The 23,561-nt window shown below is 35.0% G+C and overlaps 1 protein-coding gene across 15 annotated transcripts in view; it reads left to right on the top strand.

The window, feature by feature from the left end:
• Nucleotides 1-5,437: 5,437 nt before the first annotated feature.
• The window catches only part of LOC107140979 (NEDD4 binding protein 2 like 2), a 110,842-nt gene continuing 92,718 nt past the window's right edge, over nt 5,438-23,561 (top strand). For 13 of the 15 annotated variants that reach the window (XM_048800807.1, XM_048800806.1, XM_048800802.1 and 10 more), the window contains exons 1-5: nt 5,438-5,591; nt 7,854-9,091; nt 17,607-17,731; nt 21,981-22,069; nt 22,460-22,536. In XM_048800807.1, the coding sequence (XP_048656764.1) occupies nt 7,854-9,091; nt 17,607-17,731; nt 21,981-22,069; nt 22,460-22,536 (1,529 nt within the window). In that variant the 5' untranslated portion in view covers nt 5,438-5,591. The remainder of the gene's footprint in view (nt 5,592-7,853; nt 9,092-17,606; nt 17,732-21,980; nt 22,070-22,459; nt 22,537-23,561) is intronic. The other 2 variants (XM_015484199.2, XM_048800813.1) reach the window with 2 other exon arrangements.

Raw genomic sequence — 23,561 nt, 5'->3', positions numbered from 1 at the left:
CCTACATCCTGGGAACAAATATTTACTCCTCACACTTCAGATAGAGCCCTAATATCCAGAGTATACAAAGAACTCAAAAAATTAAACAATAAGATAACAAATAACCCAATCAACAAATGGGCCAAAGACTTGAACAGACACTTCTCAGAGGACGACATACAATCAATCAACAAGTACATGAAAAAATGCTCACCATCTCTAGCAGTCAGAGAAATGCAAATCAAAACCACCCTAAGATACCATCTCACTCCAGTAAGATTAGCAGCCATTATGAAGGCAAACAACAAGTGCTGGCGAGGATGTGGGGAAAAGGGTACTCTTGTACATTGCTGGTGGGACTGCAAATTGGTGCGGCCAATTTGGAAAGTAGTATGGAGATTCCTGGGAAAACTGGGAATGGAACCACCATTTGACCCAGCTATTGCCCTTCTCGGACTATTCCCTGAGGACCTTAAAAGAGCGTACTACAGGGATACTGCCACAACGATGGTCATAGCAGCACAATTCACAATAGCTAGACTGTGGAACCAACCCAGATGCCCTTCAATAGATGAAAGGATAAAAAAATGTGGCATTTATACACAATGGAGTATTACGCAGCACTAAAAAATGACAAAATCATGGAATTTGCAGGGAAATGGATGGCATTAGAGCAGATTATGCTAAGTGAAGCTAGCCAATCCCTAAAAAACAAATGCCAAATGTCTTCTTTGATATAATGAGAACAACTAAGAACAGAGCAGGGAGGAAGAGCAGGAGGAAAAGATCAACTTTAAACAGAGGGGCTGGGGATGTGGCTCAAGCAGTAGCGCGCTCGCCTGGCATGCGTGCAGCCCGGGTTCGATCCTCAGCACCACATACACACAACGATGTTGTGTCCGCTGAAAACTAAAAAATAAATATTTCTCTCTCTCTCTCTTTAAAAACAAAAAAACAAAAAACTTTAAACAGAGACATGAGGTGGGAGGGAAAGGGAGAGAAAAGGGAAATTGCATGGAAATGGAAGGAGACCCTCATTGATATACAAAATTACATATAAGTGCTGGGGGTGTGGCTCAAGCGGTAGCGCGCTTGCCTGGCATGCGTGCGGCCTGGGTTCGATCCTCAGCACTACATACAAACAAAGACGTTGTGTCCGCCAAAAACTAAGAAATAAATATTAAAAAAATTCTCTCTCTCTCTCTCTCCTCTCTCTTTAAAAAAAATTACATATAAGAGAATTTGAGGGGGAAGGGGAAAAAAAACAAGAGAAAGAATTAAATTACAACAGATGGGGTAGAGAGCGAAGATGGGAGGGGAGGGGAGGGGGTATAGTAGAGGATAGGAAAGGTAGCAGAATACAACAGTTACTAATATGGCATTATGTAAAAATGTGGATGTGTAACCGATGTGATTCTGCAATCTGTATTTGGGGTAAAAATGGGAGTTCATAACCCACTTGAATCGAATGTATGAAAAATGATATGTCAAGAGTTTTGTAATGTTTTGAATAACCAATAAGAAAACCCAAAAAACTAGGTAATGGTAATTCTTATTGTGCAACTTATAGCGACACTGTCTCAAAAGTAAAAATTAAAAAGGGCTTAGGGATGTGGTAAAGTGCTTCAGATTCAATCCCTACTGTCACAAAAAATAAGTAAATAAATGAATAAATTGAAATATTTCTGTGTGAAATGCTATATTTCCAATAAAAATTCAACATTTGTTGTTTTGGCCATTTTTTATGTATTTTGGATGCTTCTGAATAAAATTAATATTAAAATGCCATATTTATGAAATAATAAAAATATCAATCACAAACTGTCCATCTTTGTTATTTTTTAAATTGGGGTAGATAAACTTTAGCAGATAAGCTTTAGTAGATAATCTTCAAAAAACTAGGTTATTTAAAAATATTCCTTCAGAATTCAATGTTTTTATCAATGTAGATCCATAGACAAAATAGATGCTGCAGGATGTGAAGTAGAAAAATAATGAGACATTTAAATAGTAGGAGAATTTAACATACTACTCTCAGTATCATTCAGATCACAAGAGAGCTTGGAGGACTAAAATAACATAATCAACAAGCTTTATTTTATAAATATATATATAACACTATACCCTGATAATAGACTAAACCTTCTTCACCAGCTCTTGTGGAACAGTCACAAAAATTTTTCATATATTTGGGGTACAAAGAAAGTACCCCATTAGTCCCATAATGGAAAAAATGTTACAAACTATACTATTTGATCATTTTGCAGTAAAAGTTGAAATTAAAATGAAGTTTAAAAAAATCTTCGCCTTAGAAATTTAAAAAGTTTTAATTAAAAAACTAGCTAAGGGCTGGGGTTGTTGCTCAGTGGTAGGGTGCTTGCCTAGCACACATAAGGCATTGGGTTTGATTCCCCAGCACCACATAAACAACAACAACAACAAACTAAATAAAGGTATCATGTCCATCTACAATTAAAAATAAATAAATAGAAACTGCCTAAAGAGGAAATGCAAGAGAAACTACAGATTAGTAAAAAGTAATCATCATGAAACATTACACATTGAAATATATTTGATCATTTAAAGTAATCATCAGAAGATAATTCATGGGCTGGGGATGTGGCTCAAGTGGTAGCGCGCTCGCCTGGCATGCGTGCTGTCCGGGTTCGATCCTCAGTACCACATACAAACAAAGATGTTGTGTCCGCCGAAAACTGAAAAATAAATATTAAAATTCTCTCTCTCTCTCTCTCTCTCTTTAAAAAAAAAAGAAGATAATTCATAGCCTTAAATGCTGCATCAATATAGTTTAAAAATTTAAAAAAAAATGAATTACCTCTCCAATTCAAAAAGCTATTAAAAAGTACTGCAATGTTAACTAAATGAAAGGTTGAAGTTGAAAATAATAAAAATGAAAGCAGAAATTGAGTAAAAGAAAATTAGACATAGAATTAATAAACTGAAGTCTGGGTTCTTTGAAAATGATCAATAAAATAGATAAATCTCTAGCAAGTAAATCAAGATAAAGAGGGAAAGAACATAAATACATAAGAAATGATACCAGGCAAGGTGGTGCATGCCTGCAATTCCAATGGCTTTGGAGGGTGAGGCAGGAGGATCATGAGTTCAAAGTCAGTCTCAGCAAAAAGGTGGTGCCAAGCAACTCAATGAGAGCCTCTTTAAATAAAATACAAAATATGGCTGGAGATGTAGCTTAATGGTAGAGTGCCCCTGAGTTCAATCCTGGTACCAAAAAAAAAAAAAAGCTATTGATAGTGAAGAAATTATTTTAATATACATCATAAGAGATTATATTATGCTTTCATATATACATAACTTTGAAAACTTAGATGAAATAATTTAACAGGAAAAATAGTTTCCTAAAGTTGAGCATATAAAGACAGAAAGATTAGATTACCGGTTTCCATAGCGGGGAAAAAAAAGAAAATGTCAAGGAAATCATTCCATTTAAGTACAAGACCCAGATAGTATTGAGAGAGTTTACCAAAGCAAGAACAACATTGACATCTGAACCTGATTAAGATATGATATAAAAGTGGTAATTATAGACCAATATCATATACAAATATTAATACAAAAATCCTAAATATTGTGAATGATCTACAGTTCTAATTAAGAATATATGAATAAGTAATTTTTATGCAAAGCAGGAAAAAGATGGCTCAGTATTAGATAATAATTAATATGAATGGGTTTATGCTTTCTAACATTATAAAATAAATATATACCTCAATCATAAATTCAGATTTTAGCTAACGAAGAAACACTAAAAACTATTTTCTCTAAGGTTAGGAATGAGGCAAGAATGGCCACATCAGTGAATTAATCCATTTGATGGATTATAATTTGAATGAGCTACTGGGAGATGTGAAAATTTAGGCGCGTGGGACATGGTTGGAGGAAGGTCACTTGGGGCATCCCCTTTGGGATTATATCTTATTCCTGGTCTGCCCCTGTCCCCATCACTCTCTTCTTCACTCCCTCCTGCCTCTTCCTGGATGTCATTGGCTGATTCCTTTGCCATAATCTTCCATTATGATTTTCTGGGTCACCTCAGGCCCAAAGCAATGAAGTCAACCCATCAAAGACTGAAACTGAGCCCAAATAAATGGTTCCTCCTTTAAGTTGTTATTGTCAGGTATTTTGGTTAGAGTCATAAACAACTAACTAACACACAAGTTTCATCATTGTAGCAGCACCTGAGTTGATGAATATGGAGGGCTTGAATAAGTTGGGAAAAGAAAACATCTTGTAACCATCATGATGAGATTGGCAGCAGACACACTCATAGGAATCTAAACCATAAGGCAAAGCTTGATTAGAAGTTGGATATTTGTTTGGTCTTACCTTAATCTTAAACTGTAAGTATTACCTTACAGATTGTTTATTTGTTGCAAGGGGAAAATATTAAGTTGGAGGAACTTGACAATACATTGGTGGGGTAAAAAAGGTTAGTATCACCTTATAATGGATAGACATTCTTTGACTCTGTAATACTGAGAAGGCCATAGTCTCACGTGGTTGTTTCAAAGGAAGATGCATAATTTGTATCTAATCATAAGAAAAACTTTTAGTGGGAATTTGTGTTTGAGAAAGTTTCTTTGCAAAGGGATAGATAGCTTTGGTGAGTCGTCTTGGTCACAAAGATGTTAAACCACCAAATGCAATATTATCGTTTTGGGAACCCAGAAAAAATTATTTCAATATGAAAAAATTAGTTAGAGCCTTGTAGGGTCCCCAAATAACGGGAAGTAGGGATTGAAGGGCAGTCTAGTGGGAGTGGGAGGTGGGCTGAAGAGAAAAGGGTTCCTCAATTGAAGATTGTTAAATTAAAAATAAGGCTGAAGAACTGACAAACACTTGTATAGCACTTATTATTACCAGAAGTTCGCTATTCTAAGAATTTTTCACATATTGACTCTTTTAATGGGAAAATTTAGTAAGTGGTCTTTATTTTCCCAAACTAAAGACACTAAATGATTTTTCTCGTGTTTTTACGTTTTGATTTCCTACACTGCAGGGATTATCTCCTTCGCCAGAAGAGCATGAGCTTAAAATTTTGCCTTGTTGGTCTTTCCTAAAAACGAGGGCAACTCAACTCTGCAATACGAAACATTTCGTCCTCTTTGAAAAGCCGACTGCCGCAGAGGAACTTGTGCGTTTATTAACCGGCTCCGGGCACTCCTTCTTCTCTTTCCCTTTAGAGATGAAAGCCAGAGGGCGTAACTGCTTTCTTTCTTTCTTTTCTTTTTTTTAACTAAAGTTGATGTTTTCAAATAACTTCCCAGCGCCAGATATAGGAACTCCTTCCGGTCTACGTTTGTTAACCACCAAGTGCGCATGTCACGCGGTGGATTCTGGGAGACCGAGTCTCCATGCTGTGAGGTTCACAGCATCTGTGGGAATACCGGACTTCAATTCCCACAGTGCCTGGCGAGGATCTGTAGTTCCTGCCCGGGAATCCGTGCGGTGGCCGCCATCTTGCGTACGGAGGTGCGGCTCGTTACCCTTATCCTGACGGCGGAGCGTTTATTCTCTTCAGCTTTCTGCTTTGTGGCCGTGTCCCCGGCGTTTCTTTCACCTTTATAAAGGTTCGTGTCTCTGTGGGAGATGCTTTTGTTTTTTTTGGTGGGGGGGCAGGTAAAGGTCCATTCAGAGCTGTAAAATAAGGTACGTAGACACCCCATTTTAGATGAGGTTGGATTGGTGGCGTTTTGGGTTTGTTGCTTTTGCCCTTAGCGACTGGGGTTGTCGCTGACTTGGCCGGAACCCTTAGGTTAACTGTTAAGGTAGGAGTCTGGAGTGAACTGGAGCCCCAGAAGCCTTCAAAATCCCTAGACACGACCCGAACTTGTCTCCGTTGGAGCAGAGGAACTGGGCGACGCACTTTGGGCCCGGCAGCTCTCTTTGGAGGTCAGGAGGCCGTGGGACCGCGGCCTAGGTTGTGAATGGGTCACACTCTTCACGCGACCCTCTTATTCTTCCTCGAGACTCTTCTGACGTTTTTAATGAGGAGGGGAAGCTGAGAGGTGGCTCCGGATCGAGGGCGGGGACGGGGACTGTTTCCGGGAGGCTTGGGTTGTCCTGGTTTTGTAGCTTTCCTGAGCCTCAGTGGCCTGCCTGCTTTAGTCTCTCGTTCAACTTTTTGCCTTTTACTTCTTTCTCTCTTTACTGAGGAACACCAGAGATGTACGGAGCAAAGCAGACTTTGGGGTTCCTCATAAATTTCAAAAAAAGCAAAGTTTATTTTTGAGGTAGACCAACTAACTGGAAACGAGACCATTTGAATTTGGGGGAGTTATCAGATTTCTTCTCTAAGTATAATATGTTTGCATCACCATCAGAGCAATGCAACTGAAGTTATCCTTTTTTCCCCGTCTTTCAGTTACCACCCTACACCTATCAGGGAAAATTTTCACACTACCCACAGGAAAAGGGCCCACAGAAACAATCTTAAGTTTGGTTGCTAAAGAGATGTGATTGAGGTTTGGAAGCTGGAGCCATATAACCAAAAGGCATAATGCTTTTAAACAGGATATAAATGTCGGTTTTTGGCAGTTGTTTTGGTAACTGGAGCTGATGAGGCACATCCCCAGCCTATTTTGTATTTTATCTAGAGACAGGGTCTCACTGAGTTGCTTTGCCTCCCTTTTTGCTGAGGCTAGCTTTGAATTAAAATTCCTCCTGCCTCAGCCTCCAGAGCTGCTGGGATTATAGGCATGTAGTTTTATTCTCTTTACTCTTGTATATGTATGTCATAAAGGTATTTTATTGATTCTGCTTTTCCAAATCTAAATTGTTAAGCTCACTGAATTCATAAATGGATAATTTAAAGATAGGTTATATTAAAAAAAAGTACTTACCTTTAATGAGACACCCTTCCATAAATTATTATAACATTAAATAAGTGGTTGTGAAATTATAACTTGACTAATTTTTTTCTGCGTGTGTCTTCATATATGTGCTTAGGGTAATGATGCCCATCTCATTCCACTGTTTTTCCTGCTCCCATGTCCCTCCTTCCCCTCCCTCCCCTTTGCCCTAAGAGTTCATCTAATCCTCCCATACCTCCCATCCCCAAACCCATTATGAATCAGCATCTTTAAATCAGAGAAAACATTCAGCATTTGTTTTTTTGGGATGGGTTAACTTCACTTAGCATTATATTCTCTAACTCCATCCATTTACATGCAAATGCTATGATTTTATTCTCTTTTAATGCTGAATAATATTCCATTGTATATATATATACCACATTTTCTTTATCCATTCATCTACTGAAGGGCATCTAGGTTGGTTCCCTGGTTTAGCTATTGTGAATTGTGCTACTGCAAACATTGATGTGGCTATGTCCCTGTAGTATGCTGTTTTTTAAGTCCTTTGGGTATATAGACCAAGGAGAGGGATAGCTGGGTCAAATGGTGGTTCTATCCCAAGTTTTCTGAGGAATATCCATACTGCTTTCCATATTGGCTGCATCATTTTGCAGTCCCACCAGCAATGTATGAGTGTGCCTTTTTCCCCATATCCTCACCAACACTTATTGTTGCTTGTATTCTTGATCGCTGCTATTCTGACTGGAGTGAGATGAAATCTAGAGTACTTTTGGTTTGTATTTCTCTAATTGCGAGAGACTGTTGAACATTTTTTTCATGTATTTGTTGATGTATGCCATCTTCTGAGAAGTGTCTGCTCAGTTCCTTGGACAATTGATTGATTGATTAATATTTTGGGAAGATGATACCTTTAAATACTTTTATCACAAATTTAAATATCTTTAATTCTTCGTTTATGAAGAAACTTAAGAGTTTTAAAATAGTAGCTATTAAGTGTGTAATATGTTTACTCCTCAGATGCCTTATGGTGAAATTGAAGCTAAATTCTTGGGACCTGGAGAAGAATTAACAAATGAGCCATGCTATAAAAAACTGAAGTCAACTGCGGAGGATTATGTTTTCCCTGATCATGGTAGTGCTTCTTTTCACAGAATCCAAGAGAAAACTGGAAACAATCAGGATACTGCAGCTATCATTGATGCCAGAGGACATAGTTATCCTCAGGAGGACAAAACTCAAAGTACAGAGTTGTTGAAACCTGTGTGCGATAGACTAGATGTTATTGAATCCATTGGTTCGCAAGTTTTACAGGATGGAAACCCTTCATTAGTATCCAGAGATGATGAGATATATAGCACAAGTAAGGCATTTATAGGACCCATTTACAAACCCCCTGAGAAAAGGAAATGTAGTGAAAAGAGGAATAAGGCAGATACTCTGAGTGGTGTAAATGACAAGGGAAGACTAGAGGAGAAACAGAAGTTTAACTCCAAAAAATCAGAGATTGACATAGAACTAACCCAATTTTACAAAGAAATTGAAGAACTTGAAAATGAAAAAGATGATTTGGAAGTCAGTTGTAAGGAAGTTGAACCTTCTCAGGAACAACTTATTCAGTATTACCAGGGCCATAAAAATGATGTCTTAAAATCTGATGAAGAAAATAAAGATCTTAAGAATGCTCTTGAGTTGCCTTGTGGTTATCAGCAGTACTTGGGGAATGAGGCAGGCAAATATACCTTTGATGGACAAGTAATTCCTGCATTTTGTGATATTTCATTTGCTTCCTTCAGGCCTGAATGGCAATCAACACATCCTTTTATAGTACCCCATGGTCCTCCTCTTCCCAGTTTTAACTATCACTTAAATATTCAACAGTTCAATGCTCCTCCAAATCTACCACCAAATGTTTTCCATGCCCAAGATGACTCTCATATGCAAAATGGGTATGATGTACATAATTGTCATGTTAACTGGAGTTGTTTGACTTTTGATCAGAACAATGAGTATACTGACTGTAGTGAGAATAACAGTAGTGTTCACTCTGGAAATGGCTGCAGTGTGCAAGATGGATATGTGAGTAACAGTTTCTGTGAAATCAGAGAAGGATGCTGGAAAGATCCTTCTATGGACAAACATAGTGGAATGGACAGGTTTGTGAACCAGCAATTTCAAGAGGAAAAGTTAAATAAATTGCAGAAGTTACTGATTCTTTTAAGGGGTCTGCCTGGTTCTGGGAAAACAACGTTGTCTCGGTAAGTAAAGGATACCAAGTGAGTACTTGGTGTGATTCATTATTTAAAAACCATAAATGATTTGTAACCAGTGATAAATGCTTTCATGTTTCTACTACTAGAAAATCTTTTGATATACTTGAAAGTGGAATCTGAAAATTTATGGATAGGGGAAGGAAAATTTGGCATATTTATTTATATTCTGCTGAGGGCTTTAAAAATAGATGCACCATGTATAATTATGACAGTAATGAAAGCAAATGCTACTTGAGAACTTTGCTGACCTTCCCTTTTTAAGTCAGCTATTGAAAAGTTGGACTCAGATTTGGGCTTTGATTCAGTTATTTCATTTGTGACATTGGGTGAGTTTTACTGTCTGTTTATGGAATGAGTGTCATTTAACTTTTTTTTTTTTTCTGGATTTATTTTGAGAAACAAATGAGATAATCCAAGGAAAGGCATTTTTAGTGAGTTCAGCTTTCTGTGTCATGTTCATACCACTGACTGGAAGAGTAAACAAACCCTTTTGGGTTTGTTTTGTTTTGTTTTTAATTCAAGGAATTTGAAGTGAGAATTATCTGAATTAATGGAGTAAGAGCAATTTTTTTTTTTATTACAATGCATTTCAAATTCCTGATTTTATTTAGTTGTATTTATTTATTTATCTTTAGTACTGAGGACTGAACCCAGGGGCTCTTTACCACTGAGCTACATATCCAGCTCTTTTTATTTTTTATTTTGAGCCAAGGGCTTTCTAAATTACTGAGGGCTTTGCTAAGTCACTGAGGCTGGCATCAAACTTATGATTCTCCTACCTCAGCCTTCCAAGTGACATGTGCTACTATCTCAGCTTTTATTTACATTTTAAACAGAACATTGATGCAGTTGAATGTACAGTTGTAAAAAATAGCTCAAAGAAAGCAATTCAATTTTTTTGCAGTTTATATAGGATTCATGCCAAAGACAAAAATAAAATTTATTTGATATCTTTGGGTGAGGATAAAAAATGTCTACGGAATTGTTTTGCCTATATTTTATATTTACTTATAAGAAGATCTAAACAATCTTAAGTTTCTTCAGAAAAAATAGAGAAAGATTCAATTTATAATATAGATATTTGACTCTAGATTATAAGCAGTGATCTTTGAATTTAAACTTTGGACTTTGCATTTTGGTTCCTTTTACCTTAGTAGGGAGAATTTTGTAGAGAAAATGAAATTTAAATTTTTGAGAAAGAAATTAAGAGAGAAGTTATTTCATAAACATGACTGTTTTCTAGATTTAGGGTGTCATATCAGAGAAAATAGCTGAAATTTGTAAATTGGATGAAGGGGTCTGCTAGTTAGGACCACTTAGCTAGGTGTGAGTACAAAAGAACTATAAGAAAGAAAAGTTAGGTTTAGGGCAACATATTGGAATTTGCTGAAACTGCATGTGAATAAAGTAGTGGTAATTCAATAGAACTTCAAGGAAACCTAATTGTGTAGGAGATGATAGAAATTATTACTATTTCTGTATATTTATTTAAGGGATAGATGTATGATTTAAGAGTGGAAGTTCAATACCAATAAGTACCATTTGTGTCAGGATTTACAATTTACAGAGTATTTTCATAATGTAAAAAACTTGTGAGATAGGTTGTATTTTCAGTTCTTAGGAGCATAAGCTAAAAGAAGACATTTCAGCCTAATTTAGGAAAAGTTAAAAAAAAAAAAAAGAACAAATGAGGAGTTAAATAATAGTGTTGGTTTTTCTCTACACCTTCATTTTAATGTCTGTTGCATATATATATGTACTCCTATACTTGGCTTCCAAATTCAAGGACTTGGTTAAAAAGGCAGGAGCACTTCTTTAGGTCAGTGCTTTTGAAATAAGTAATGTTGGTTTGGGATTGGATATAAAAACATGTTTTCTGGTAAGGAATGGCTTTATGTAGGAATTACCTTTCAAAAAAAGCTTTGAAGAAAGAAAAGTGTAAATTGGGAGATCAGATTCAAGCTGATTTGGAATACTAAATGAAAAGACAGCAGTTTTGATATGTGGTAGTGAGTATAGGCTGTTGGATAAAGCTCAAATTCTTTTGCAGTGGTGTTCAAGTCCCCTTCCTTAAGTTAGCCCTTACCCACTTCTCTATCTTCATCTTTTTCTGTAGTTGGGCTTGTACCTGTTTTCCCCTATAGGTCTTATAGGTTTGATCATCTTTTGTTCTCAGGATTCTGCATAAAAGTTCTCTAAAATGCCTTCACTTTTGGAGGCCTTGCTTTATCATCTCAGTTCTTAGTAATTCTTCTGAGTTTATGTAGTATTTGCATTTGACACACAGCATTTCAAGATAGCATTATTCATTGATAATTGACATAAACCATTTTGGTTTTAAGTGGATGAGATTAGTTGTTTCCCCATAGCTTTCCTATCAGGTTTTAATGAAAACAAATCTTAGACTAAATTCTAAATTTGAACACAAGTACATACTTTGTGGGTATGATAAAGTCCCAGCTCTTTGTCCTTTTTGGCAACCTGGCAAGGTTCATTTGAGGCAGAATTAAACATTATTTTAGGGGTAGAATTTTTTTTAACCATTGTAGTTGGTATCAGGCAGACAGAATCCTTTGATACAGTGGTTGGTCATAGAACCTTTTAGAGATCAAATTTTGGGAGTTGTTCCCAGCGAAATGGACTACATACTTTACTAGATTCTTATCCACTATTCATGCAAAGAGGAAGCACAGGGGAATTTATAGTATTTTAGCTAGTCTTCATCCTGTACTCTACGAATTTTACCAGTGAGAGAATACTTTCAAAAATAAGCCATTAGGTTGGGAGTGGTGATGCACACCTGTAATCCCAGTGTCTCGGGAGCTGAAGCAGGTTCACCAGTTCAAAGTCAGCCTCAGCAAAAGTGAGGCACTAACAACTCAGTGAGACCCTGATTCTAAACAAACAAACACAAAATACAGCTGGGGATACAGCTCAGTGACTGAGTGCCCCTGAGTTCAATCTCCAGGACCCCCCCCCCAAAAGAACCCCAAAACAAAGCCATTCATTTCATTATTAATGTCTGGAGTTGATCAGAGATAAGCACTTGGAGTAACTTCTTAGAGCCCCTTTTTGTTGTTTCTGTGCTTAGTTAGCAAGACCACCCAGGATATGATTTCTTTACCTGTGATTAGGATGGAGTTTAAATCATCAAAATGATCTCACACTGTCTGAGCTAAAGTATGTTAAGGCAAATTATAATCATATTGAATATATTTTAGATTGCATGCAGAGAGCCAGCCATGACTGTAATACCTGTTGAGTGCCTATAGAGCAGAAGTACTCTCTTTAAAAGAGGTAGATATTAGTTTCTCATTTTATAGATGAGGATACAGAATGGCTCAGTATGTTTTTCTCAGTTCATATTGTCTTGTGTTAGAACTAGAACTTCAGAAGTTCAAAAAAATCCTAAAGCTCCCTATTCTTTCACAAAACACACTTCCATCAATGTAAGTGCTCAAGACACCTTATCTTTACTGATGATTCTGAGAGAGATATTCAGAGGTATACAGTTGTCCCTTGGTATGTGTAGGAGATTGGTTCTAGCTAGTATCTCATGCAAATTCTAAATTCCTTGGATGCTTAATCCCCTTGTGTAAAACAATGTAGTGTTTGTATATAACTTATTTACATAAGCATACTTTAAATCATCTCCAGATGACTTGTAATAGATAATACAATGTAAATGCTATGTAAGTCCTTATATCCTTTAGGGAATAATGACAAGGAAAAAAAAAAGTGGGAACTGGAGCAATACAGATACACCTATCTTAGGCCTAACCAGATAGTGTATATCAGCTACAATGTAACTTTTTTGCTGGGGTGTGTGTATGTGTAGGGCTTTCCACATGATAAGAAAGTGCTGTTCCACTGAGCTACATCCCCAGTACAGAAACCTAACAGGTTTAAAATATACTTTCTCCCCTGACTAGTTAAATCTACAACTGTGGATTTGGAGGACCTACTGTAAAATAGTTTTGGTCATAGCATGTTTATCTTTAAGACAACACAATAAAGTGGAACAACCCATTAAAGTAGAGATGTAAAGTATCCCCTAATTGATTTATAAATCCAGTGAAACTTTCAAAGTCTCAAAAGAATATTGTATTAATTTTGATAAGCCATTCTAAAGTTCCTTTGGTATGTAAATGTTACAAGGGCAGTTTGAAAAAAATGATGAGAGATTCTATCATCTATCAAAATATTTTTTTAATATTTATTTTTTTTAGTTTTCGGCGGACACAACATCTTTGTTTTTATGTGGTGCTGAGGATCGAACCCGGGCTGCACGCATGCCAGGCAAGCGTGCTACTGCTTGAGCCACATCCCCAGCCCCTCAAAATATATTTTTAAAACTATAATTAATTAAAATTGCAAAAACTGGCAAAAAGAATAGACAGAAGATTAGAGAATCCAGAAACCTACATATAGAGAAGGGAGTATATGTTGAAATATGGCATTTTACAACAGTAGGGAAAAATGTTCCATAAATAATAATTGGATATTTCACTATCAGTTTGGGATACAATACTTAAAAGCTGTCTTTATATCATTCACAAAATAACTTCTAGATAGATAAATGAATAAAAGTCAAAAAAAAGTTGGAAGAAATTGAATTTTTTTTTTTTTTAAATAATCTGAGTTTGGACAGAAGTAAAACAGTGGGCTCTTTTTTACCATCCAAGAAGGGAAAAATGAGAAGATTTAAGAGAACAGGTTTTGTTGTCTGTTTTTTGAAACCTGTTATGGGTGTTTACTGTGATACGTTTCCAAAGATGCCCATGTCCAGTCTCTGAAATCTGTGCATACATTACTGAGGGACTTTGCAGATGCGATTAAAAAGGTTTTGCAATGAGGTAGTTATCCCGGGTTATTGGGCTGGGCCCAACATAATCACAAGGGTTCTTAACATTGGGAAGACAGGAGGATTGGAGTCAATCAGATTATTTTAAGGACAGAAATCAAGAGAGAAGATGATCCATTGCTGGCTTTGTACTTACAGCAGAAGGATACACACACCAAGGTGTGTTAACTTTTAGACGCTAGAAAAACATTCTCTTTGAGCCTTCAGAAGGAATATAGACCTGACGACACCTTGTTTATTTAGCCCAGTGAAAGTGATTTTCAGCTACTGACCTTCAGAACTATAAATTAATACATTTCTGGAGTTTTTTGTTTGTTAATTTTGTGGTACTGAAGATTGAATTCAAGGTCTACTAGACAAGTACTCTACCTCTGAGCTACAGTTCAGCCCTTTTAATTTTGACACAGGGTCTTACAAAATTGCCCAGGCTGGCCTTGATTTTGGGATCCTCCCAAGTAGCTAGGGTTGTAGGCATTTGGGATTGATTACAGGAATGCACCATCCTCCTGCCAGATGCCTATTGTCTTAAGCCACCACGTTTGTGGTACTTTGTTAACAGCAGCCATAGGAACTAATTGGTATAAAGAGAGATGGAAAAGATTTTTTTTTTTTTTGTCACCATTCTTTTGGAAGATGTAGATCTCAGTTTAATTCCAAAGGAAATATATCTTTCCTCACGTAGTCTTTTTATTCTTAATTCGAGGAGTACTTAGGGAATGAAATGCTGGGGTAAAGTGGTCTTGGACTAGTGGATATGCACAGCTAGCTGTTCAGTAGATAGGGAGGTAAAGGGTTCATGAAGTGTCAGTTTTACTTAATGTTTTTTAAGAAATTCCAATTTTAAATGCACATGAATATGTTAAAAATTAATGTGTAGTTAGGAATTTTTTTAAAAACTATGAAAATGAACGCTTGTAGGTAGGTCTTTTGGTGGGAGAACAGGGTTCACCTGTTCTTACTTAAGCAAGTAACAAGCACAGAGTGCGTTATTCATGACCATGCAATAAACTTTTATTGTGTCACAGTTTCCGTAGGTCTGGAGTCTAGGGATGGTTAGCTGGGTGCCTTTGGTTCAAGGTCTCTAACAAAATACTGTAATAAAGGGACCATCTGATTCAAAGAGCTCTCACAAAATTGTTGACAGGACTCAGTTCCTTGTGAACTATCTTGGATTGTGGACCTCAATTACTTGGTGGAGCCTGCTTTTGAGACCTCTCTCAGTTCATGTGACAGTTGGTTTCTTTCCAAGTGAGAAGACAAGCGCATATGCTGCAGTTTTAAGATGAAGTATTTTGTTGTTGTTGTTGTTTGTTTGGTGATCTTGGAAGTGACATCTAATCACTTGTGCCATATTCTGTTCTTTAGGAGATAGTAACTAAATCTAGCCACTCCTCCAGGGAAGGATTTAACAAGGTTTGAATATCAGGAGGCAAGGATGCTTGTAGGCCATTGGTTTGGGGGACAGGGAATCTTATTTTGGTTTTCTCACTACTATCCATGTAACCCTGGTGACCTAATGTCTGAAGTCATTCTTTTCTGAATTAATATTTGTTTAATATCAAATTGGCAGGTTTTTGAGGATTAAATGAGATCATAGATATTTGGCACATAATAGATTTACAAAAGGATAGCTGTTGTTTTGAAAATCAAATGGCCCCTGGGCTTTGATCTGATTATTTGTCTTATTTAAAGTTCCAAATTTTAACATTTTGAGAATCAATTTTAGTACTTCAGCTGAACTTTGAGAGAATTCCAACACAGCCTGATGATAAGAATTTTGAAAATATTCATGTTCTTAAAAATTTGGGGGAGGTTAGATGACATCAGATAGTTCTAGGTTCATATTGGTATTTTTTGAAGTTTTCAAAATCTTCATAGTTTGAGATAAATGCATAATCTGTGCTATCCGGAGGAAAAAGTCTCCAAGTTCAACTTACTGTAATTATGATTTGTATTTAAGAAGATGGTCTTTGTAGAGGTTTGTTCATGTTTAATGTCGACCTGATTTAATGGAAAAATTAATTTACTATATTCCCCTACCTTTTTTTATTATTGTTTTAAATTTGGAGAATTTAAATCATTTCTTGGAGCTGGGCGCAGTGGCACAGTGGTTTGGGAGGCTGAGACGGGAGGATTGTGAGTTCAAAGTCAGCCTTAGCAATTTAGTGAGGCCCTAAGGGATTCAGGGAGACCCTGTCTCTAAATAAAATACAAAAAATAGACTTGGGATGTGTCTCAGTAGTTAAGTGCCTCTGAGTTCAATCCCTGGTACAAAAATAAATAAAATCATTTCTTGGATATAAAAATAATATAGTCATGTATTATTAGTATTGTAAAAATCATCTGATAATAAAGTAGTAAAAATCTCTTTTTTAGGTGATTAAGCTCTGGTTAGAATGCTAATATTATGACATTTTTATACTCTAGACTAGCTGTATAAGCAGTATATGCCAAATATGTTAAGAAATATTCTGGGAAAATCGTGGCTATTAAAAAAAACAAAAAAAACCCAACAATTTAAGTCCTCTAAAAAAGCAAACAACCCAAACAATTAACTTTCATTTAGTTATTTGAAGTAATTTGAACTTTGATTCTGTAAGTGGAAATACACATTTAAAGTCTTTTTATTTTGATACAAATGATTTATTTTTATTATAAAATTTGTATGTTTTATTATGAGCTGTGGGAAAGAGAGATGACATTTGTCATCTTAATAGTTGAATCCTTCCTACTACTTGTTAGTAGGAAGTACATTTTTTTAATCATCCCAGAATAATATTCTTTTTACTCTCAGCCCTTCCACCATCTGCTTCCCCCCCAACTCCTTCACAATTATAGAATGAACTAGGAAAAGGAGTACAAACAGCAAAATACTTATTATTATTATTGGATTCAGTTTGTAATCTTTCTGTGGTTTTCCTTAGCACCCTCCCAGTCTTTGTTGAGTCATTGGTTATAAAATTCTCTGAAACTCTTAATTTGTGTTAATCTCAATGTGCTTGAAAATTTAAGGTGGTATCATTTTCAAAACAAAGCTTATTATCATTGACCTGATCTGAGAATTTATTTTATATTTAGTGTTTAATGATCAATTTCATTGAAGTTTATACTTTAATCATTAAAGATTGTACTCAGTGGGTTCATAGGTTGTTTTACAATTCTTCATCTCAGGCTATTTTCTAACTCTCACTTCTGGGTCATATTATCTTTGTGTTTCATGGAAATGAGTTTATCAGAGCTTTCTTTGGTCTAATACAGCTTTTCCCAGATAAATTACTGGCTTAATCCTACAACCTTTTTAGGTTGTACTAAATTGAGGCAGTTTGGGATATCTTATACAAGTATACTGAAGTTAAAACATGAATAATAATTGATATTGTTTTGGTATTGCATGAACAGTGTTTTTTAAAGGTTGCAATACAAATGCTGATTTTAAAAGTTTTTGAAATTGACTGTAATTGTGTAGATTTAAGCATGATGCTTAAAATTGGAAAGTTCATTGAGGTTGTTCAGCTCCTGTGCTGTTCTGTTTGAAATATGGTTAAAGATTTAAAAAAAAAAAATCTTTCCTGTGTGGTTTCTTTTGGTGGTTATAGATTTTATAAATGGCACCTTTATGATTTCTTTTGTTAACAGAATTCTGCTTGGTCAGAGTCGTGATGGCATTGTATTCAGCACTGATGACTATTTTCACCATCAAGATGGGTACAGGTATAATGTTAATCAACTTGGTGATGCCCATGACTGGAACCAGAACAGAGGTTTGTTTTGGGCCAAGTCTCCTGGGATAGAATATTTGACTAGGGAGTCAGAAGACCTAAGTTTTATTTTGACTTAGACTTTACCTGCTAAGTGACTTTGGCAACCATTTTTAATAGCTGGAGACCCAGTTTTTTCTTCTCAACTCTTGATGATAACTATACTTGTCTACCTGATGAAGGTTGTTGTGAAAAGCAGAGAATTTACATAAAACATTTTGTCAACTGTAGTTAGTGTACTCTAATATAAGCTGGCAAAATAATAGAGATATGGGATATTTTGATAGGCTTTATTTTTGGTTTTATGAATGAATTTTTAGAACTCTGATACTGTTGATGTATATTTTAAAAGTTATTTTCCTGAGAATAGTGCTAATGTTTTCTAAATTTTACTAAAATACCTATGAATATTAAAAGTATTTCTCAGGCTAGGGATATGACTCAGTGGTAGAGTATTTGCCTAGTATTGCTTGAGGGTTTGATCCCCAGCACTGGGGAGGGAAAGGTTTTTCTTATTGATATTGTTCTAAAAGAAACCTACTTAAAGGGCTGGGGTTGTGGCTTAGAGGTAAGAGCACTAGCCTAGCATCCTTGAGCCACTGGGTTCAATCACATAAAAATAAAATAAAGGTATTGTGTCCACCTACAACTAAAAAACAAACAAACAAACAAATAAATAAATAAATAAATAAAAAGAAATCTACTTAATAAATTTTTTAGAGGACACAAATCAATTTCTTTTCATCATGAACAGTGGTTCTTAACCAGGGCTTCACATTTGGGAGGAATCACTTGGGGGGGGGGGGACCTCTTAAAACAACCAGTTATCACTGGGCCTCTTCTTCGGCAATTCTGGCTTAGTTGACATGGGTTGGGGCTTAGGAATTAGTATTTTTTCCTTTTTATTTTTTTTGGAAGTTCTTCAGATGATTCTAATGTGCAGTCAGAATTAAAAACCATTGATCTAGATCTAGAATTATGTAAGTAAATTTCAGATACTAGAAGTTATTTTTTAAAGATGAATGTATTGATTAAACAAATAGCTTTTATTATAAGAAATTTTGAACCCAGAACGTTGAGAGTATGATGAATCTCATATACCTATCACCCAGATTTTTGTTGTCAAGATTTTAATAGTTGCTTTGTTTGAATCAGGATCCAAACAAGGCCCTCAGTAGACTTGGTTTTATGTTTCTTTTAATTAATCTTTGTAGTTTTCTCTCTTTAACTCTCATGCTATTATAGAAAACGGGTTGTTTGTCCTATAGAATTTTTTTTTTTAGTTGTCAGTTGACCTTTATTATTTATTTATTTATATGAGGTGCTGAGAATCAAACCCAGTGCCTCACACATGTTAGGCAAGCACTCCACCCCTGAGCTAAACCTCTAGTGCCTGTAGAATGTTTTACATCCTGTAGTTGTCTTGGTAGCCATTTAACTTGTTGCTAGCCAATTAATTTGCATATCTTTCTCCTGCATTTTCTGTAAATGAAAATTAGCTCTACATTGGAGTCTTGGTTATGTTCAGCTTTTTTTTTTTTTTTTCAACAAGTACAGGTTTGGTTGTTCTACTCTTATATTAATGGCAAAATTGATGAAAATAGTTCAGAGGGACAGCCTGTTCTCTCCATTATTAACTTTCCTATCAACCTTATATTATTTTCTAAATCAGGCAACAGTTGCAAAATGTTGATTTTCTAGGTCTGTTGTTCCTTTCATATTTAGGGGCTAGAATTCTTCTGTAATGAGGAACTTCCTTACAACTAAAGCTAACAACTAGGGTGGGCCATAATTATAGTATATATAGGAAAAACATGAGTGATTTTTTTTTTTTTTTATTATTGATTTTTTAGAATAAGGAATTTCAGTGAAGATATTTTGAGTTTAAAGTTTTCTCTCTGTTACAGTTCATGTTTTCACAGGAATGTTTAAATGTTGACTGACAAATAAATTTGAGCATTCCTAATGTAAAAATCTGAATCCATAATGCTCCAAAATCTGAAATTTTTTTGAGTATCATTTCAGCATTGAAAAAATTTCAGGTATTAGAGCATTTAGGATATTAGATTTTTAGTTTGGAGATGCTTATCTTGTAAAGTCTATGCAAGTATTCCAATATCTGAAAAATTCTTGAAATCTGAAATATTTCAGGTCCCAAGCATTTCCCTTAAGAGATTCTCAGCATATATTGGCTTTGTGACCTCCTAGGATTTCTCCAAATCCAGACAGTGGCATAAAAATCTAAAAAAATTTAATTCTTTTAATTTTTTTAATGTCATTGTTTTTAAATCAAATAATGATATTATAGTTCCAAAGATGTTTGGAATTATTGGTCTAAAGTAGGCTAAAAATGGAATGAATAAAGATAGTGGGCAGAACCAGTGTACATTTGGACTGGGAGGTTTGTATGAGACTTTTTTTTTTTCTTTTTTGCAATAATTAAAATAGAATATTAAAATTTTTATGCTGTGTGAATTATGCTAGTTATACCTGCTGAATGTTATAATGGTGTCTGAATAAACTACTGGTTTTATCATCAATGTAACAAATATGGCTTTTTCCAAGGTGATTTTTACCTCTTCCAAGGTAATCATGTCTAGCAATTGTTAGACATTTTGAGTTATAAGCATGGCATATTATTTGGGCAAAATTACCCTTTTCAACAAATATTTATTGAATAATGTTAGATGCCAGGCACCATTATGGGAGAATCTTTCATCCTCCTATTCATTACTAGAAGAATTGACATTTAGAACACTTACAAATTGAAAATATCTTCAAAGTGTCATTTTTCTTTCTTAGAGTATGGTAGTTAATTTGTTGAAGAACACTCCTTGTTTTTTGGTTAGCAAACATTTACTTAGGTGTTCTAGTTTCATGGAATGCAGTGGATTGTGATGTTGGATTATGATTATTTGTGGAAAGAGGATAATCTCTACTCCCAAGTCAAAAATTATAAGCTATTCTTGAATATAACTCCTTGTATGTTTAAGTCTAACTTTAGATATTAAGAAACTTATTAATAAGATATTTTAAGTGGGAGATTTGAACAGTTTATGATTGGAGATGAAACATTGGGAGGTGATAGCATCTTGGTGCTAGCCCCAAGCCAGCACTTATAGATGATAAGGCCTTCTAAATTTCTTTTGGTGTTTAGAAATATCTTCCAAGTATGTATTCCATCATAGTCATTACTCCTTAACTAACCTTTAGAATTCCATTTGCCCTAAATTTCTGTTTAAATTTTTCATTATGTTGAACTTATTGGTCTGAATTCTGAGTCCCACATGCATTTTGCCTTAGCCTTTTACGTTTTATTGGAAGTTCTTTTTTTACATACACGTCATTGACAGTGGCTTACTGTGACAATGATTCTTACGTAATGGCTTTGGAGTAGGAAGATACAGTTTAGGAAAGTTTTATTCTACCTCAACTCCCTTTTGAAAATAATATTCCTAAGAAATCCATAAAGTCAGTTGAACTATGGTATTTAGCCACTTGGTATATAAAGTTATATTGGAAATTAATGATAAATCTGTAACTTTTTAAATATGTATGTCTTTCTTATTTTAGAAGCATTATTGGTACATTGTAGAAAATTAGAAAATACAGATAAAGTGTAAATATTCTCACCACCTGTAGATAAACATTTGCAGCATCTTAGTAGATCATCCTGCCCTTCCTATATTTTGACGTATTTAAGATAACATGCAACTACTGCCTTATAACTTGGTGTTTGAATAATTTTTATCTTCCTATTTTAGTAAATTTTCACCTGTTCTCATACTCAGTCCATATCAATTGTAACTTGTTTATTTACCTTCTTTATTTCCTATAAATGAAAGTTAGCTCTGGACTGAAGACTTAATTAGCTGTAAGTTAACAAAATGCCCTCAAAATGTTTTTTACTGCCAGTTTGTCAAAACCAGCATCCACTTCAGAGAATACACTTGGCATGTGGTTATGTCTCTTAATTCCCTTTTTTTTTTTTTTTTTTTTTGGTGCTGGGGATTGAACCCAATGCCTTGTGCTTACAAGGCAAGCACTCTACCAACTGAGCTATATAACCCTAGCCCACTTAATTCCTTTGTAATCTAGTGGAGTCCTTGTTTTTTTCATGGCACTGACTTGAGAAATTGTGCAATTTTGATTCTAAATACAGAGATGTGGTATTTTTTCTTAATGAGAATTTAAATTTTATGTGTTTTAACCTAATATTTCTGTTTTTTTTTTAATTTATTTTTTATTTCAGCAAAACAAGCTATTGATCAGGGAAGATCTCCAGTTATAATAGACAACACTAATACCCAAGCTTGGGAAATGAAACCTTATGTGGAAATGGTAAATATGAGATATGAGAAGCATTTTAATTTTTTTATTTTCAATTTTTTGTATTCTGAAATTTTAGTTAAGTTGATCGTATTATTAAAATATTTGTCTTTATTTTCTGAAGAGGTTTGTTGGTTTGCTTAGTTTTTAAGAAATTGGGAGTTTTGCTTATGAAGGAATATGCTAGTATTACTGGTTCTCCCAGACCTGAGGATGGTAACTGGAATTTGTCCAGTTGAGTAGTCTTAAATTTTTACAAACCATATTATTTTATGAAGTAGCATTTTTCTTGGTTGAACAAATTTAGAGGTAATTGTCTAAATGAAATTTTTATCTGTCTGCTTTCTTTTTTACTTTAAGAACTATTCTCTGGGTTTTGTTTTCTTCCTTTCCTTTTTGTAGGCCATAGGAAAAGGATACAGAGTAGAGTTTCATGAACCTGAAACTTGGTGGAAATTTGATCCTGAAGAATTAGAAAAGTAAGGCACTCGAATTTTTATTGAATCCTTCTCTTTTTTCTTTCTTTTTGCCTTTACATTGGTCAATTTGTTTCCTAGCATTTTTGCTCGTCATCTTTGTTACTTGTAAATAGAGACCATAACTTTTTATTTTCTGTTAAAAGAAACATTGACTTAAAGGTTTTTGAGGAGCTTTGCCTTACTGAATTTTATTTAATTTTTGTTGTTAAATGTGTGTTGCTTTTTCTTAATGTGAATTCCTACACGATTTCAGTTTATTAAATGTTCTTGCAGATCCAGGAAACTTTGAGGGTAAAATTAGGACTTTTCCTTCTGGTTTTTAGCTAGGTTAATTCTCTGCCTTTTCCTTCCTCCTTCAACTTTACTTTTTAGGCCCCATCATTACCTTTTGACTTTGTGATTTCCTCTTGTTCCTTCTTTTCCACCTTTACTACTATAGGTCCATAATTCTATACCAAGTTCTTTATAATTAGTATGTCTTGGAATTCTGACTTTTTTTGGGTTTTAGGAAGAGAATGTAATGCATATACGTAGTCACAGAACTCCTATGGAGTTTGGGGCAGCATGGCATAGTCAAACATCTTAGTATTTCTTCACCAAATCATGACTAGTCAATCTAAAAATAAGAAAGATTCTACACAATCTAATGTCAGTTCTGAGAGTGTTGTGTTGCTGAGTACAGGTATGGTTAGGTTTCTCTGCTATCCAAGTTAACAGAAAACTGAGTTTTCAGAACTTATTAGATTTCAAGACTTGTGAGAGATTGTGGATTTGTAGTCCTTAAACACAGCTCTTCAGTTTATGTTTGTCTTTATCCTTTTCCCCTCACATCACACTGAATTATCACATTGTTTTCATTCTCCATTTTTTGGAAACAGCTCTGTTGTTTACTTAAATTTTATATATTTGAAGTATACAATTCAGTGGTTTCTGTATATTCAAGAGTTATGTAACCATAACTCTTTCCCTTCCACTTCAGTTTGCCCTTTTCCAACTTTAAGCCATATTCCTTCCCCTATCCATAA

The sequence above is a fragment of the Marmota marmota genome, unplaced genomic scaffold (genome assembly GCF_001458135.2).
Source record: "Marmota marmota marmota unplaced genomic scaffold, marMar, whole genome shotgun sequence".
Classification (NCBI taxonomy): domain Eukaryota; kingdom Metazoa; phylum Chordata; class Mammalia; order Rodentia; family Sciuridae; genus Marmota; species Marmota marmota.
The sequence above is the reverse complement of the archived record's forward strand: the minus strand, read 5'-3'. Positions and strand labels throughout refer to the sequence as shown.